Source organism: Cetorhinus maximus, chromosome 8 (genome assembly GCF_964194155.1).
Source record: "Cetorhinus maximus chromosome 8, sCetMax3.hap1.1, whole genome shotgun sequence".
NCBI classification, from domain to species: Eukaryota; Metazoa; Chordata; class Chondrichthyes; order Lamniformes; family Cetorhinidae; genus Cetorhinus; species Cetorhinus maximus.
This window is the reverse complement of record NC_135886.1, coordinates 62,667,296-62,686,118: the sequence shown is the minus strand read 5'-3', so window position 1 is coordinate 62,686,118 and position 18,823 is coordinate 62,667,296. Positions and strand designations below refer to the sequence as shown.

The 18,823-nt window shown below is 44.4% G+C and overlaps 1 protein-coding gene across 1 annotated transcript in view; it reads left to right on the top strand.

Moving 5' to 3' along the window:
- LOC144683674 (diacylglycerol kinase eta-like) overlaps nt 1-18,823 on the top strand; it is a 207,596-nt gene that overhangs the window by 115,551 nt on the left and 73,222 nt on the right. The window contains exons 2-7 of the mRNA XM_078546935.1: nt 1,529-1,639; nt 10,017-10,097; nt 12,617-12,721; nt 13,799-13,931; nt 16,025-16,131; nt 17,016-17,141. Coding sequence (XP_078403061.1) covers nt 1,529-1,639; nt 10,017-10,097; nt 12,617-12,721; nt 13,799-13,931; nt 16,025-16,131; nt 17,016-17,141 — 663 coding nt within the window. The remainder of the gene's footprint in view (nt 1-1,528; nt 1,640-10,016; nt 10,098-12,616; nt 12,722-13,798; nt 13,932-16,024; nt 16,132-17,015; nt 17,142-18,823) is intronic.

Sequence of the window (18,823 nt, the reverse complement as noted above, 5' to 3'; positions counted from 1 at the left end):
ACATGGGACTTAGGAGCAGGAGTAGGCCATTCAGCCCTTCGAGCTTGCTCTGCCATTCAGTTAGATCATGGCTGACCTGGCTGGGGTCTCAAGTCTATTTTGCCGTCTGCCCTCCATAACCCTTGACTCTCTTATCTATTAAAAATCTATCTAACTCAGCCTTGAATAAATTCAATGGCCCAGCCTCCACTGCTTTCTGAGGAAGAGAATTCCACATACTATATACCCTTTGAGAGAAAAAAATTCTCCTCATCTCTTACTCTTAAACAGTGGACCTCTTATTTTTGAACTGTGCCCTGCTTCTAGTCTCCCCCACAAGAGGAAATATCCTCCCGGTGTTCACCCTATCAAGTCCCCTCAGGATCTTATAGGTTTCAATAAGATCACCTCTCAATCTTCTAAACTCCAATGGGTGTTGGATTAATCTGTCCAACTTTTCCTCACAAGATAAGCCCTTCAGGAATGAGTCGAATGAATCTTCTGTGAACTGCTTCTAACACAATTATGTCTTTTTTTCAAATGAGGAGACCAAATCTTGTTCTTTGTTGAACCATCCCTACATGCAATGCAGTGCATCTGAGGTTAACATGCTCAGCCTCACACGGACATCCCGTAATTATTTTCCAGACTTCCTTAATCTTATAGCAAATCTAACAAACCTATTCCACAGAACTAGAATGTGACTGTTACCTAAGACTGGACATTATTCAACTTGCATAGTATGTATAGAAAAAAAAATCTGAAAGATTGGGCCCACCCATTGTTTTGGTTGCCACTTTAGTCTGTCACTTCACATTGTCTAATAAGCAAAGAGGGCAGACAGTAGAGTGCATACCTCTGACAAAAGAAAACAATTGAATGGACTTCACTGCTTTTTTTAATTACAATTGTGCAGCTCTTCCTTAAGGCTTTTCCCCCTCTAGTTAATGCTTTGTAGGTGCAAAGCTGAAAAAACATCATTTCATAAAGAACTTCCATCTCACTGAGGAGGCTTCAGGTCAATCCACATCCAACAACCTGCTCTGAAAACTCTGCTCACATTTTGACAGCTGAGACAATCCATAACATTCTAACACGATCCACAACATTTGAAATAAAACAACCACCAACATTCTAAAACAAAGTCAATTTTCCCTATTTCCCAATGTTAACAGATCCTTTAAAAAATGCCAAGATCTGGATCTGGATCCAGATCCACATCATCTCCAAAAACTAATCAGTTCTTCCTTGGACCGTATCATATGTGTACCAAGTGTTGTTGAAATCTGCCCACTAGTTTTTGAGATATATTGCTTACAGACAAATAGTCTAACAAACAGGGGTGATACAGGCCTACTTTCAGTAACACGGGTATAATCACTAGCAAAGTTAACTGCCTCATAATCCACGGAATAATAATCCATTGAATTTCCAGTAACTCCATTCTTAGCCAACAGTGTAATAATTCATCACATTCCCAACAGATGTGGTCCACACCAAATCCTGCCTCCTATTTGCTCAGGAACTTCTCTTCATTCTTCTTTTACAGAAAAGCATAAATGAAGGATTGTTGCTGAAGCAGACCAGCTCATTCCAGAGATGGAAGAAAAGATACTTTAAGCTCAGAGGGCGAACTCTGTACTGGGCCAAGGACTCAAAGGTAAAGCGAGCAGGACTGAAACTACAGGTGAAGACAGTGAAGCATCTTGCTCATGACTTTCACATGAACTGATGAGGAATCTCGCTCAGACTCGGAAAATCCCTTCACTGACACTCAAGACTGCTCCAACCCTCAATACAAATAATATGCGTGCGTTTATACCTCATTTTGTCACACCAGAATTATCTCAAACTGCTTTCCAAATGATTAATCACCATGAATGTTGTGGTGAATGTTGTTCCACAAAAATAACTGAGGAGCAATATTCCATAGGCAGCAATGGATGGAATATTCTGGTGATGGTTGAATGAGGAATGTTGGTCAGGACATTAGGAAAGGTCCCCTTTTTACTTCCAATAATGAATTGGGATCTTTTACATCCAACTGAAGCAGCTGACCAGGCAGAATGTGTACTGACATAAAGGATGGTATCTCTGACAATGTTGCACCTCTCAACCCACTTAGCACTGTGCTCTTTCCCCTCTCTAAAACTTGATATCAAGCTCAAAACCAAACCTGTGGCCTAGATATGGGGAGGTGATGGCGTAATGGTATTGTCGCTGGACTAGTAATCCAGAGATCCAGTAATGCTCTGGGGACCAGGGTTTGAATCCCACTACAGTAGATTGTGGAATTTGAATTCAATAAAATTCTTGAATTAAAAGTACTGGAATTAAAATGACGTTGATTGTTGTAAAAACAATCCATTCACTAATGCCCTTTAGGGAAGGAAATCTGTTGTTCTGGCCTACACGTGACTCCAGACCCTACAACAATGTGGTTGACTCTTAAATGCCCCCTAAACAAGGGCAATAAGGGGTGGGCAATAAATGCTGGCCTAGCCAGTGACACCCACATCCCATGAATGAATTTAAAAAAAGTATTAGGGTGGTGGCAACTTCAGGGATGCCATCTTTCAGAATGGACATTAAACCAAGGCCCCTCTCATGAACATGTTAAATATCCCACAGTATGATTACAAGGGGACTTGACCTGCCCAATATTTAACTCTCAACCAATGTTACTAAAACCTTGTATGTTGCGGTGTTATGGATGGAACGCACCTCGAAGTGGTTCAGATGCCCCTACACCTTGTCCTGGCGGGAGCTGGTGAGGGGGTAGTACCATGGTGTCTAGCACTAGGAGGAACAGGATAACAAAGTGTGGATGTGAAAGATGCTGAGGTGGGGAGGAGCAGGCAGAGAGAGCAATTCCTACCCTTCTGGTGCTGCCTTCAGCAGCTGTCAGGAGAGCTTGTGGCTGGTTCCTTTGTCTGCTTTCAAATAGCCTGCATCTCAAAACAGAGTTAGCGCAGCACTGGCCACGCCTCCTGTCACAAAGTATCAATGCCGAATGCCATTGGGTGACAAGCACTGGAGATCTTCCAATCTGATAGTCTCCCAACCTCGGACGGCCAGCTTCTATCTCCTACCCAAAATCCACAAACAGGACTGTCCCGGCAGACCGATCGTGTCAGCCCCACGGAACTCATTTATTGCTATCTTGACTCCATTCTCTCTCCCCTTGTCCAGTCCCTTCCCACCTACATCCATGATTCCTCTGACACCCTACATCATATCAACAATTTCCAGTTCCCTGGCCCCAACTGCCACCTCTTCACCATGGACGTCCAATCCCTCTACACCTCCATCCCCCACCGGGATGGTCTGATGGCTCTCCGCTTCTTCCTTGAACAGAGGCCCGAACAATCCCCATCCACCACTACTCTCCTCTGTTTGGCTGAACTTGTTCTCTCACTGAACAATTTCTCCTTAAACTTCCTCCAAATAAAAGGTGTGGCTATGGGTACCCGCATGGGTCCCAGTTATTCATGTCTCTTTATGTGGTATGTGGAACATTCCTTGTTCCAGTCCTACTCCGGCCTCCTCCCACAACTCTTTTTCCGGTACATCAATGATTACTTCGGTGCTGCTTCATGCTCTTGTCTGGACCTGGAAAAATTTATTAATTTTGCTTCCAATTTCCACCCCTCCATCATTTTCACATGGTCCATCTCTGATACTTCCCTTCCCTTCCTTGACCTCTCTGTCTCAATTTCTGGTGATAGGCTGTCCACCAATATTCATTACAAGCCCACCGACTCCCACAGCTACCTCGACTACAGCTCCTCACACCCTGCTTCCTGTAAGGACTCTATCCAATTCTCTCAGTTCCTTTGCCTTCGTTGCATCTGTTCTGATGATGCCACTTTCAAAAACAGTTCCTCTGACATGTCTTCCGTCTTCCTTAACTGAGGTTTTCCGCCCACGGTGGTTGACAGGGCCCTCAGCCGTGTCTGGCCCATCTCCCGCGCATCCTCCCTCACACCTTCCTCTCCCTCCCAGAACCATGATAGGGTCCCCCTTGTCCTCACTTATCACCCCACCAGCCCCCGCGTTCAAAGGATCATCCTCTGCTATTTCCGCCAACTCCAGCATGATGCCACCACCAAACACATCTTCCCTTCACCCCTCCGGCGGCATTCTGCAGGGATCGTTCCCTCCGAGACACCCTGGTCCACTCCTCCATCACCCCCTACTCCTCAACCCCCTCCCACGGCACCTTCCCATGCAACCGCAGAAGGTGCAACACTTGCCCCTTTACTTCCCCTCTCCTCACTGTTCAAGGGCCCAAACACTCCTTTCAAGTGAAGCAGCATTTCACTTGCACTTCCCTCAATTTAGTCTATTGCATTCGCTGCTCCCAATGCGGTTTCCTCTACATCGGAGAGACCAAACGCAGACTGGGTGACCGCTTTGCAGAACACCTTCGGTTTGTCCGCAAGCATGACCCAGACCTCCCTGTCGCTTGCCATTTCAACACTCCACCCTGCTCTCATGCCCACATGTCCGTCCTTGGCCTGCTGCATCGTTCCAGTGAAGCTCAACGCAAACTGGGGGAACAGCACCTCATCTTCCGACTAGGCACTTTACAGCCTTCCGGACTGAATATTGAGTTCAACAATTTTAGATCATGAACTTTTTCCTCCATCCCCACTCCCTTTCCAATCCCTCCTTTTTCCAATAATTTATATAGATTTTTCTTTTCCCACCTATTTCCATTATTTTTAAATGTATTTCCATCCATTGTTTTATCTCTACCTTTTAGCCTATTTCGATCCCTTCCCCCCACCCCACCCCCACTAGGGCTCTCTGTACCTTGCTCGTCCTGCTTTCTACCCTTAATGTCACCTATTGTCACATTCCTTAGATAATATCACCACCTTCAACACCTCTTTGTCCTTTTGTCTATGACATCTTTTGGTTATCTCCACCTATCACTGGCCCTCTATCCAGCTCTACCTGTCCCACCGCCCCCCTTAAACCAGCTTATATTTCACCTCTTTTCTATTTTTCCTTAGTTCTGCTGAAGAGTCATACGGACTCGAAACGTTAACTGTGTTCCTCTCCGCAGATGCTGTCAGACCTGCTGAGTTTTTCCAGGTATTTTTGTTTTTGTACTGAAGCAGCAGTAATGGTTTTACTCAAAAGGACAGAAATAAAGACCACCCCGGCCGTATCACCCCTGACACTTCAGATTCCTAATGCTTCAATTCTTGACATTCCCATTCCTAACAATTCCATTCGTGGTAATTCCCTGTGAATTTGAAAGACAGCACCTAAACATTAACTTTTAACCACCAGCAGGAGAATCTATTGGATTTGAACCTGTACCCGATGCTATTACAGACTATCTGTCCTCTCAACTCTCTGATGTTCATTTGCTTGCAGTTTACGTTGCTAAACCCTCTTCACAAGCAACAGAGAAAGTCTCGATGCTGAGCTAATCAGGAGCAAAACTAGCATAGGATTAGCCATCGTTTTTCCTCCATTCTACACATGTTTTTCAGGGGCAACACTATTTGGGAGCAAAGCAGAGCAAAATTATCCTGTTAAACTGTTAGGGTGATGGGAAACAAAAATTGCCAATCCTACATCGTATGTCATAGAGCCTCCATGGAATTCAAGATTGATCTCCTGTGAGAACCCCCAGGAGTAGAATCGCAGGGACAGGGACATTAAAAATAACCTGTGTGTCTGTTTGCTTTGAACAGTTTTTTTCCTTAGTTATAAAAACATTAGTAGTAAGAAAAAGATAGTTTGACCGATGGTCAAGAAACATCTAGTTTCATCGTGAAGGATCAGCACACGGAGGAGGTGATCGTGAGGGTGAAGGGTCAGGAGGCCAATTGTGCTGATGTGCTGGCTGTAGACGGGAGGTCATGTGACGATACCTCCATGGAATGTCAGCGAGAGTTGATGACCCGAGGAGAACAGGTGTTCAAAGAGTTTCAATTCATGATGATGACGACTGAATTCACACATGGTTAAAGCACATGGGATAACAGTCACATAGAGTCATACAGCACAGAAAAAGGTCCTTCGGCCCATCGAGTCTGCGCCGGTCAAACAAGTACCTAACTATTCTAATCCCATTTTGCAGCATGAGGCCCATAGCCTTGTATGCCATGGCATCACAAGTGCACATCCAAATACTTCTTAAATGTTATGAGGGTTTCTGCCTCTACCACCCTTTCAGGCAGTCCCAGATTCCCACCACCCTCTGGGTGAAAAAATTCTTCCTCTCATCCCCTCTAAACCTCCTGCCCCTTACCTTAAATCTTTGCCCCCCTGGTTATTGATCCCTCCACCAAGGGGAAATGTTCCTTCCTGTCTACCCTATCTATGCCCATCATAATTTTATACACCTCAATCATGTCCCTCCTCAATCTCCTCTGCTCCAAGGAAAATAACCCCAGTCTATCCAATCTCTCCTCATAACTAAAACTTTCCAGCTTAGGCAGCATCCTGGTAAATCTCCTCTGCACTATCTCTAGTGCAATCACATCCTTCTTATAATGCGGATTCCAGAACTGCGCACAATACTCTAGCTGTGGCCTAACCAGCATAACCTCCCTGCTCTTATATTCTATGCTTCAGCTAATAAACGCAAGTATCCCATATGTCTTAACCACCTTATCTACCTGCTCCACTACCTTAAGGGACCAGTGGACATGCACACCAAGTTCCCTCTGATCCTTGGTACTTCCCAGGGTCCTACCATTCATTGTGCATTCCCGTGCCTTGTTTGCCCTGCCCAAGTGCATCACCTCACACTTATCAGGATTAAATTCCATTTGCCACTGATCAACCCATCTGACCAGCCTGTCTATATCCTCCTGTAATCTAAGGCTATCCTCCTCTCTATTTACCACCCCACCAATTTTTGTGTCATCCACGAACTTACTGATCAACCCTCCTGCATTCAAGTCTAAATCATTTATATATACCACAAACAACAAGGGACCCAACACCAATCCCTGTGGAACCTCACTAGACACAGGCATCCAGTCACAAAAACACCCCTTGACCATCACCCTCTGATTCCTGCCACTCAGCCAATTTTGGATCCAATTTGCCAAATTGCCTTGGATCCCATGGGCTCTTACCTTCATTATCAGTCTCCCATGCGGGACCTTAACAAAAGCCTTGCTGAAGTCCAAGTAGACTATGTCAAATGCATTGCCCTCATCTACACACTTGGTCATCTCTTCAAAAAATTTAATCAAATTGGTCAGACATGACCTCCCCTTAACAAAATAATGCTGACTGTCCTTGATTAATCCTTGCCTCTCCAAGTGTAGATTAATTCTGTCTCTCAGAATTGCTTCCAATAGTTTCCCCACCACTGAGGTTAGACTGACTGGCCTGTAGTTCCCTGGTTCATCCCTTCTTGAATAACGGTACCACACTGGCTGTCCTCCAGTCCTCTGGCACCTCTCCTGTGCCCAGAGAGGTATTGAAAATTATTGCCAGCGCCCTTGCTATCTCCTCCCTTGCCTCACTCAACAGCCTGGCATATGTTTCATCCGGGCCAGGAGATTTATTTACTTTTAAGCCTGCCAGACCACTTAGAACCTCCTCCCTTTCTATGCTAATTTCTTTAATTATATCACAGCCCTTCTGCCTGATTTCCATTCCCACATCATCCCTCTCACTTGTGAACACTGACACAAAGTATTCATTTAGAACCCTACCTACGTCTTCCGGCTCCACACACAAATTACCACTATGGTCCTTAATGGGCCCTATTCTTTCCCTAGTTATCCTCTTACTCTTAATGTATTTGTAAAATAACTATGGATTTTCCTTTATTTTACCTGCCAATGTTTTTTCATGCCCACTTTTTGCTCTCCCAATTTCCTTTTTAAGTTCCCCCCTACACATTCTATACTCCTCTAGGGCTTCCGCTGTTTTGAGCCCTTGGTATCTGCCATAAGCCTCTCCTTTTCTCTTTATCCAATCCTGTATATCCCTTGACATCCAGGGTTTCCTGGATTTGTTGGTCCCACCCTTTATCTTTACTGGAATATGTTGGCCCTGTACTCTCCCTATTTCCTTCTTGAATGAGTCCCACTGCTCTGACGCAGATTTACCTAAAAGTAACTGCTGCCAGTCCACTCTGGCCAAACCATACCTGATCTTATTAAAACCGGCCTTCCCCCAATTTAGAACTCTGATTTCTGGCCCATCCTTGTCTTTTTTCATAACAACCTTGAATCTAATGGAGTTATGATCACTATCTGCAAAATGGTCCCTCATTAATACCTTTACAACTTGCCCCGCTTCATTCCCTAAAATTAAGTCCAGGACCGTCCCCACTCTTGTCAGACCTTCTACGTACTGGCTTAAAAAGCTCTCCTGGATGCATTTTAAGAATTCTGCTCCCTCTAAACCTATCATACTATTACTAACCCAGCTAATGTTGGGGAAGTTGAAATCCCCCACTGTTACTACCCTATTATTTTTACACTTCTCTGAAATTTGCCTACCTATTTGCTCTTCTATTTTTCTCTGACTGTTTGGGGGCCTATAGTACACTCCCAGCAATGCTCCTCTTTTGTTTTTCAGTTCTACCCACATGGTTTCATTTGAGGAGCCTTCTAAGATGTCATCCCTCCTTACTGCTGTAATTGATTCCTTGAGCAATATTGCGATACCCTCTCCTCTTTTAACTCCTTATCTGTCTCACCTGAAGATGCTGTATCCTGGAATATTGAGCTGCCAATCCTGCCCCCCTCTCAACCATATCTCTGTGACAGCAATGACATCATACATCCATGTGTTATTTGTGTCCTCAACTCATCTGCCTTATTTGTCAGACTCCTTGCTTTAAAATAAATACCATCCAACCTTGCCAAACTCCCTTGTGCCTTAACAGGCCTATAATTTCTATGCCTTCCAGACTCACTTGCTCTCTCTTCTAATTTTGGCTGTGCATCTCCCCCTGTTGAACCTCCTCCCAGGATCCCATCCCTCTGCCAAGTTAGTTTAAACCCTCCCCAACAGCACTAGCAAACCTCCCCGTAAGGATGTTGGTCCCATTCCAGTTCAGGTGCAACCCGTCCACCTTGTACAGGTCCCACCACCCCCAAAAACGGCCCCAATGTCCCAGAAATCTAAAGCCCTCCCTCCTGCACCATCTCTCCAACCACGCATTCATCTGGACTAACCTCCAATTTCTATATTCACTAGCACGTGGCACCGGAAGTAATCCAGAGATGGTATAAGTATTTTGACGCTTTAACAGTGTACAGTGAAGCTGGCCTCACATTACCCTCTGAATGAAAAAATAACTTCCTCAGTAAGTAATTAGCCATAGTCCATGAAGGGGAATAGGTATCTATCTCCATTAGAGAGGGACAATTGGTTATATAGCTTGAGGGGCACCACTCAGCATCAAGCATGGGACAAGGCAACGAGTCAGGCCTCTCTGAACTATCACGAGGGGCATATCTATTTCCAGTTGTTAGATATTCCCCAGTTGATTTTCTAGTTCAGACTGTTCCAGCAAGGAATTTTTCTTTACATTCAATCATCCAGCCGTTACTTCCACATGCAGAGCATTGCATACCTTTGTCCCTACCTCTCTGTTCCATCTCTGTCTCTTTTCTTCTTTCCACACTTCTCTCCCACACTCTTGTTCAAATGGTGCCATGAGAAATTTTACTTGTCTCTGAGATGACAGGCAGGGGTCTTGGACTAATGTCTCACCTGGAAGGTGACACCTCTGACAGTGCAGCACTCACTCAATACTACACTGGAGTGTCAACTTAGATCTTATGCTCAAGTCTCTGGAGTGGGGCTTGAACCTACAACCTTGTAACTCAGAGGCTACCCACTAAGCCACAACACGTTCCCTAAATTACAGTTTAAGGTATACTCTTACACCCACACTGAAGCCCATCCATGTGTTCAGATCCCTGTTTCTGGATGAGCCTGTAGTTTGATTAAGCTGTTATCTGATTCATCTATATCCTGAGTCCTGCTCCTGGTTCACCCTGTACTCTGATTGTCATTTTTTTTTCTCATTCTAGTCCTTAATATTCGATGAGGTGGACCTGTCGAATGCCAGTGTTGCTGAGACGAGCACAAAAAACATTAACAACAGTTTTACTGTAAGTTGCTGCTTATCCCTGGCCTGACCTCTCCCTTGAGCAGTGATTGCTGTACTGTCATATATTTGTAACTTGAAAGGAACCTTCACTCTGAACAGGGATGTACATCAAAGTTCTGTCAATCTCTTTCTCAAAAAGGCCTTATATATAATAGTAAAATTATCTTACAGCTGCCAGAATGATTCAGAATTTCTCTGTGTCACATCTATGAAAATCTCTGACACATACCCTCTAGTGAGAGTCAAACTGTCCAACAAACAGAGCTATAGGATAATTTTACCCCTGCTGTGAAGAATGGGCAAGCTGTTTCTGCTGGGGGAAAAGTGTTTAAGACTTGAGTGTATGATGTTAAAGCATGTGAAGTCATCATTGTTACCTACTAACTGCAGGTTAGAATCAGCAATCCTAGGCAGTGTTTTCATGTGCTTGGTAACACTCTGTACCTGGAGGTGATGAGCTGTGGCTCTGCACTTGCTGTTCCACATGTTTCTGAGCTCCTGACCTCACAATCCACCCAAATGAAGAGACCAAGGTATTAAGAGTCAATTTTACTTGTTAGTTTCGCATTGGCGGGATTTCTGACCTCATCCAACCTGCCGAGTGGGTAATCATGTTTATCTGTCCTTGATTTGATTGGCTGGAAATAGATAGTGAGAAAGATTTGCAGTTATATAGTGCCTTTCACAACATCAACATGCCTCAAATCTCTTCACAGCTAATGGAGTGCTTTTGAAGCATAGTGTAATGTAGGAAACTTAGCAGTCAATTTGTACACAGCAAGCTCTTACAAATAGCAATGTGATTTAGAGCAGATAACCTTCTTCTATTGATGTTGACTGAGGGATGACTATTGGCCAGGACATCATGGAAAACTTTCCTACACTGTCAGGGGTTCTCTGACATTCACCTGAGAGGTGAGGCAGGGCTTTCATTAAATGTTTCGTCAGAAAGATGGCACCTCTAACAGTGAAGCATTCCCTCAGTACTGCACTGGAGTGTCAGCCTAGGTTATGCATTCAAGTCTCTGGATTGGAGCTTGAACCCAAGACCTCCTGACTCAGAGACAAGAATGATGCCAACTGAGCCAAGACTGGCACAACCTGTAATTCCCAATAGGCATAGCTGATGGTAAAGGTTTCCAGCCAGCAGCGTAAACTGGGAATAATGGTCTTTTTGAATCAGTAGTTTTAGCATTGACTCCATTTAATAGACTTTCATTTGCTGTAACGAGGCTGGAATGACTTTGCCACCTGATAACATTCCCTTCACTGTGAGTTAGTAAAGGAGATGCCACAATACAAAATCCCCGCAGTGGGAATATTGATTCAGGTGAAGCCATACAGATTTGCAGCAGCTGCCCATTGCTGACCTTGTCAAGTTCACCATCCATTACTCAAGCTCTCCTCACCTTCCCCCAACTCCCAGAAATATCCAGGCCTCAAAGTTAATTCAGTTCATATATTTTCCTTAGTTCCCCAGTTTTACAATTCTCACTAACTGCTCTATTCCTGTTATGATCCCACTAGATTGTTTTATAATGTACAACTTGAGCCTCCTCTGTTCCCTGGGCCCTTCCTGTACCTTGAAACTCACTCCTAGAAAACTCCATCATTATGCAGCGAGTATCATTTGTTGTCATTGTGTTTTAGCATTTGTTTGTTCCACGTAGGGTTGTACGAGATGAAACTGGCCATGGTGTCTGTTCCTGTTTCCCGGGACATCAGGATTAAGGGCAGAATTTTTTCCTCGTTGGGTGAGCGTGATAAAAAGAGTGCGCGATGATGTTGGGCGAGCGCTCTGACATCATTGCGCACTTGCGTGATATTTCGATCGGCAGCCATGTGCGGGAGTTGGCAGCTTGCCCGCCAATAATTAAGAGGGCTGTTAAGTCCATTAATTAATTAACTTAATTGAATTTGTCCCTGCCCGTCCAACCTTACGGTTGGTGGGCGGGCGAATAGGTCAAGTGGCCTTTGCCCTTTGCGTTTTTTGCGAAACCTCGTCCACGAGTTAAAATTTTGACCAGTGATTTAAAAAAAAAAATAAAAATAAAAACTTTTAAAACTCATTTTTAACATGTCCTTACTCATGTGACAGGGCCACATGAGGGTCCATGTTTTCTTTATTTTGCAATTGTTTATTTTTAATGTTAAAAACCTTCAGCTCCCTGAGGCAGCTCTGTGCCTTCAGGGAGCTTTCACTGAGCGCACCCCTGCACATGTGTGCACTTCAGCGCTTGAGCTCCTCCTACCGCCCCCCCAAACCCCGGCAGCACTGAGTGTCTCAGCATGCAGTCCACTCTGGCTGGCTGTTAATTGGCCAGCCAGCATGAAATCACGGCCGAAGCCCGATCGCGGGCGGTCGTCGGTTTTGCAGCCGCTCCCAGGCCCGCCTGACGAGGTAAAAAACCTGCCCTAACTGTTTCTAATTCCTGGTGTAATGGGACAGAGATGCCCAGGACTAACAGTAGGCTGCATCAGAAGAAGGGTTCTTTATTCTAAGTTGGGGATTCTTTTCAGGTAATAACACCTTTCAGAAAATTAATCCTGTGTGCAGAGAATAGAAAAGAGATGGAAGATTGGATCACTGCACTGAAATCTGTTCAAAAACTGGAGAATTATGAGGTAAGGAAATGAAAGCACCAATTCTCTTCACACTCTGTCAGAACTGACATCTGGTCCGTCCAGGAAACATTGCACCCTTAGTGTCAATCTGCTTTTTCTTCCCCCATGCTGTGTCTGCTTGTAACTGTCAGTTGTCTGTTGTGCCTCAGTGTGTGTGTGTGTGTCTTTTTTTTTATTCATTCATGGGATGTGGGCTTTGCTGGCTGGGCCAGCATTTATTGCCCATCCTTAGTTGCCCTTGAGAAGGTGAGCTGCCTTCTTGAACCGCTGCAGTCCATGTGGTGTTGGTGCACCCACGGTGCTGTTAGGGAGGGAGTTCCAGGATTTTGCCCTAGCCACAGTGAAGGAACGGCGATATATTTCCAAGTCAGGATGGCGAGTGACTTGGTGGGGAGCTTCCAGGTGGTGGTGTTCTCATCTATCTGGCTGCATGCATGTGTCTACATCTGTACCTGCCTGTGTGTCTCTGTGTATGCATATGTCTGGATATGTGCCTGTGTGTGTGATGCGTGTGTTTCTGTGTGTATGTTGCTGTGAGTATATATGTGTGTGTCTTGTGTATATATGTGCTTGTGTCCAGATGTGTGTACGTTTGTGGGTCTGCCTGTGTTTCAGTGTCTGTCTCCATGTCAATAATAGGGTAAAATGTACATGAGCTGTGGAAATGAGGTTGAATATATGGGATAGAGTTGTTGATAGACAGAATGCACATAGACCGCTGAAGCAGATCAAATGTATGGGGATTTGTTTAATTATAGGGTAGAGTGTACGTGAGCTGTGGAGGGAATTTAAATGGTTGGGAAGAATCCATGATTGGGGAGAGGCTGTGGAAGGAATAGGGTGGATGGCTGAATGCTCATTTATGTTTAACAACATCCATGTAAAAATGCTGAGTGTCTTTCACACACAAAATGATGTTGCTCAGTCACCAGCTCACTCACCTTGTGTAGGGGAGTGTGAGGTGACCATGACTGGTTTTGTTTCACCCAGTGTTTGATTGTGTATGTTTCATCTTTCCATTTGATGGCTGCCTTCTGAGATTCAAACTGAGCGCATTTGCCATTGCCTCTTCCTTAGGCAAGTCAGCTGAACATGGAGCATTTCTCAGGGATGCACAACTGGTACGCCACATCCCACGCCCGGCCCACCTTCTGTAATGTCTGCCGGGAGGCCCTCCCAGGAATGACCTCTCACGGACTCTCTTGTGAAGGTAGGTAGGAGTCACTGGGATATTGCTATAATAAAAACAAAAAACTGCGGATGCTGGAAATCCAAAACAAAAACAAAAATACCTGGAAAAACTCAGCAAGTCTGGCAGCATCTGCGGAGAGGAACACAGTTAATGTTTCGAGTCCAAATGACCCTTCAACAGAACTAAGTGAAAATAGAAGAGAGGTGAAAGCAGACATAAACCTGGTTTAAACCAGCTTATATTTCACCTCTCTTCTATTTTTACTTAGTTCTGTTGAAGGGTCATTCGGACTCGAAACATTAACTGTGCTCCTCTCCGCAGATGCTGCCAGACTTGCTGAGTTTTTCCAGGTATTTTTGTTTTTATGACTGGGATATTGCTGTTTGGTTGAGTCATTTTGGAAAGAATTACGATTTCTACTAAGTCCAGCACTAGGGGGAGGGTTGGGATGAGCAGGGGTGGAGGCAGGGGATGGGGTTAGGATCAGGCCATAAATCTATTATCAGCATTAAGAACTTTAATTGTCTCAATTACTGAAGCATCAACATCATAAAACACAACAGCAGGTCGAAAAGAATGGATCTGTTTTAAAATTGTTGTAGCCCTGGAGCTATGGATAGTGATGGTAGAAGCTCCAATTTCTTTCTATCACATGTCTGACCTTGAATCTCTCCCACTCTCTGCCTGTTATCAGTATATGCTGGTAGGATGTTTGACCACATTTTGAATACACTTTCCTTGATCGTCAAGTCCTGGAGTGGGACTTAAACCCTGAGCTTTTTCCCTCAGAGGAAGGGACTTTACCCATTGCGCCACAAGGCCTCCTAGTGTTAGCTTTGATGTCGCAGAAGTGTCAGAACAATCCACTCAAACACCAGCCAGCTCAGTCCTCAACAGTGTAAATTACAGGATAAATGGAACCGTTCTCCGTGCAGAACAGAATGACTCCCCTTGGAATGAATGGAGCCACTTGTAGTCCTTGATGACATGACCCTGCTTAAAATCAATGGAAGAATTTATATCCTTAACATGAGACTTGGGTTAGAATGCAGTTGGACAATGTTAACCATAATACCACTCAGCATGGCTAGGTTTGGCATCCATGTCTGTATGCAGCATAAGTCAGAGTCAGGCCCATCATACAGGGCTGCTTATCCTCCAGGTTGTCCTGGAGCCTCCTGCAATTGAGGACTAATCTCACAAACATTCCTGTGAGTGGCCCAGAGTGACCCTGCTTCATTCTGTCAGGACTCGTGGAGACAGTGCGTAGTGATAATGTCACTGCACTAGTAACCTAGAGGCTAATGTTCTGGGCACATGGATTCCATGGCAGATGGTGGAATTTGAATTCACTTAATAAAAGCTGGAATTGAAAACTATTCTCAGTAATAATGGCCATGAAACTATCAGGGGGGTTGAAAAAAATCACTTTGAAGAATGTAACATTTAAAAAGCGAAAAAAAAACAATGTTCTGAAAGAATCCACTTGAGTTTCCTTCAATATATGGTGCAACTTTATGATATCAAGCTTCACAGACGTGAGTATCAAACAAAATTTGACACTAACTCAAATGACAAAAAGCTGGGTCAAAGGGGTTTTAAGGAGTATGTTAAAGGATGAAAGAGTGACAGAGAGATTTAGGGAGGCAACTCCAGAGCTCAGGGCCTTGTCAGCTGAAGGCATGATTGGCAGTGTTTACACAACTGACACCAGAAGTTTGGTTTGATTTCTTAAACAAAATTATTTGAGGGAAACTTGGGTTGCAGTTTCTGCCTTGTGCCCCTTAAACTTGCTACCTTTTAATTGTATTGTGTAGTCAGATCTTTGTTGACTGGCGCAGGCACAATTGGCAGAATGGGCTCCTTCTGTGCTGTAAATGTCTATGATCTATGAGTCTATCATCAACTGTCGTAGAAACCCACCTGGTTCACTAATGTCCTGAGGCGGGGCGTGTCCTGAGGCGGGGTGTGGCCTCAGCGTGTGTAGAATCCCTGGGCCATCATTCTCAAGAAACTCTCCTTGTTGGGAACTGTTAGGCTGATGGATGATCTGGTGCGTCTGGGATTTAAGAGAGTTCATACTGATGAATGCTTCTTTTTTTAATTGACAGTGTGTAAGTTTAAAGCTCACAAACGATGTGCTGTCAGAGCAATCAACAACTGCAAATGGACCACACTGGCCTCCGTAGGGAATGACATCATTGAAGATGAGGAAGGGGTAAGTACAACAGCGAGGTCTGCTCATTATTGGAGGCTTTAAAAATAGAATATTTGAGAGATGGGGTTGCTCACTAAAAATATAATCAATTTTTAAATTATGAATCAACAAAAAAGAAATGACAATATAAGATGCATCTCAACTGATCGGTGATCCTTCCCTCACCTTGAACGTCTCTCTGTTACAGCCTTTCTTTGCTCTGTGCACTCTTTGGTTGCTACTGCCCTGAAGCTTCTTTTCTCGATCCACTTCATCACCAGCTCATCAACCTACCTACTCCTCTTCCTTACATTCAAACCAAGATGCACCACATCACTTTCATTTAGCTCCTCTGGCCACTTCTACTTATTTACTGTGAGCACTGATGCCCCCAGTGCTAACACCCAGTGCCCCCAGCCATGACCATACAACCCGTAGATGGTATTTATGGAGAGGTGGGCCAGCCACACATCTCAGTTGGAGGTGAAACACTGTCCATGATGAACAGAGGAGGAGAGAAATAGGGGAAACATTCCTGGGGTGAAACTCCTCCACATTGCAGAAACCCTCCACACTGTCATTGAAGTTCAAAGCCTTTAAACATAAGGACAGTCAAGTGCAGTATGTGCATGGGCTTGTCTCCCTACTAACAACAATATTAGAGCAACTAGCAAGGAGTTGAGACATGAATAATGTGGAGGGGACTGTTGGCTGCATCTGACTTCTAATTAATCTCCTATTAATATGTTTATTACAGCCCTGCTGATGTTTCTGTCACTTGTTATTAATTATCATTACTTATTCCAGGGGATGTGCAGCATGCACTGGGTTGATTTGAGGTTCTTCTACCTGTGGTGCCAACTGGTATGTGTCTTTGAACTTATTGCAATTTTCCTCTATTGCAGGTTGCCATGCCTCACCAGTGGCTTGAGGGGAACCTGCCAGTCAGTGCCCGATGTGCCGTCTGTGATAAAGCTTGTGGGAGTGTCCGGAGGCTGCAGGACTGGAGGTGTCTGTGGTGCAAAGCAATTGTAAGAGTTTAATCTCGCTCCTGATGCATTCAGAGGATATTTATAGTGTGGGCATTTCTCATAATGTAGGCATTCACATTTGTGATTAAACCTCATTTTAAAAAAAATTAATTGCAATGATTTGAAGTGACAATTTAACCAGGTGACTCTGTGTGAAAAGTAAACAGAAATATACTGGATAGATTTTCATCTCCTGGGCCAGAAGATAGAGAGTGCAATCAAATTAGAACAAACCTCCCTATGCAGTAAAAGCGTGTGCGTGTGTATGCATATCTTAATTCAGGATGTCCTCAATGCAGTCAACTTGTGCATGACAAATTCTCATAAATAGCAATGAGATAATAACCAAACAATCTTTCTTCAGTGCTGTTGGTTGAAGAATCAATGTTAGCCAGGCCACTGAGAAGAACTGTCCACTCTTCTTCAAGATAGCGTCACAGGGTCTTTTCATGCCTCGGTTTAACATCACCTCTGACAGTGCAGCACTCACTCAGTGCTGCACTGGAGGGTCGGGAAACATTATGGACTCCAGTTTCTGGAGTGGACCCACGACCTCCTGACTCAGAAATGAAAGCGCTACCAACTGAATGAACGCCCCAAGGTCTGTTATGGTTTCCACTTGGTTTTCCTTCCATTCAAATAAATAGAAGGTTAATTGAGCAGGCTCTTTTATGGGCCTGTGATCCACCCCTTCTGATGTCTCTCTCTCTCTGTTCTACCCATATGATACACTAGACCCATGTACTGCAGGTTGAATTGCCTAAGCAACACCCAGTTTGATGCACTTGCTTTCTGAGGAAAGCAGGGTAGAGTCAGAGAATCATAAGGATTGAATTGAAATGGGACAGCTGGTTCATGATTCAGAAAAAGGTTTAATTGTCACTCTAATCAGGTTGGATACACACTCTGTGCTGAGATAGTGGCTCTCAGTCTGTGCGACAGCAGGAGCAGTATAATTATATGGATCTGATAGCATAGTCACTATGTTACTGAACTAATCATTGTCAGGCCCGGTCTAATGATCCAGAAACATGAGTTCAAATCCCATCACAGCAGCTGGGGAATTTAAATTCAGTTAATTAAATACATTTGGAATAAAAGATAGTGTCAGTAATGGGGACCTAGAAACTACAAGATTGTCATAAAATCCCAGAAGGGTCACACATATCCTTTAGGGAAGGATATCTGTTGTCCTTACCCTGCATGTAACTCTAGACTCAGCAATGTGATTGACTATTAACTGTCCTCTGAAATGGTCTAACAACCAATCAGATGCATAAGGAATGACAATAAAGCTGGCCGAGCTACCACTGACAATATCCTATGAATGAATAAAAAGAAATTGCACTCATTGTCCCTGAATGAAAAAGAGAGAAAAAAATATCAACCAAAGCTCCCACTTTTGGCAAGTGTTACCGTAAATCGGATTAACAGTAAGTGTGTGGCGCCAACATGGCTCGGTATGTTTTGGCTTGTTCCTGACGGAGGTCTCCACAGACTGTAAGGGTTCAAGGCCTCACTCACTCAGCTGTTCCCCTCTCAGTGCTGCTCCCACACAGCATCATGTTGCTGCTACTCCCAACTTTGGGAGAAAGGCTGGGCCCCTAACCGCCCCCCCCCCCCAACCACTCTGGACCCCATTCTCCAGGTTCACTCTCCTCCTGTTCCCTAGTCTCCTACTC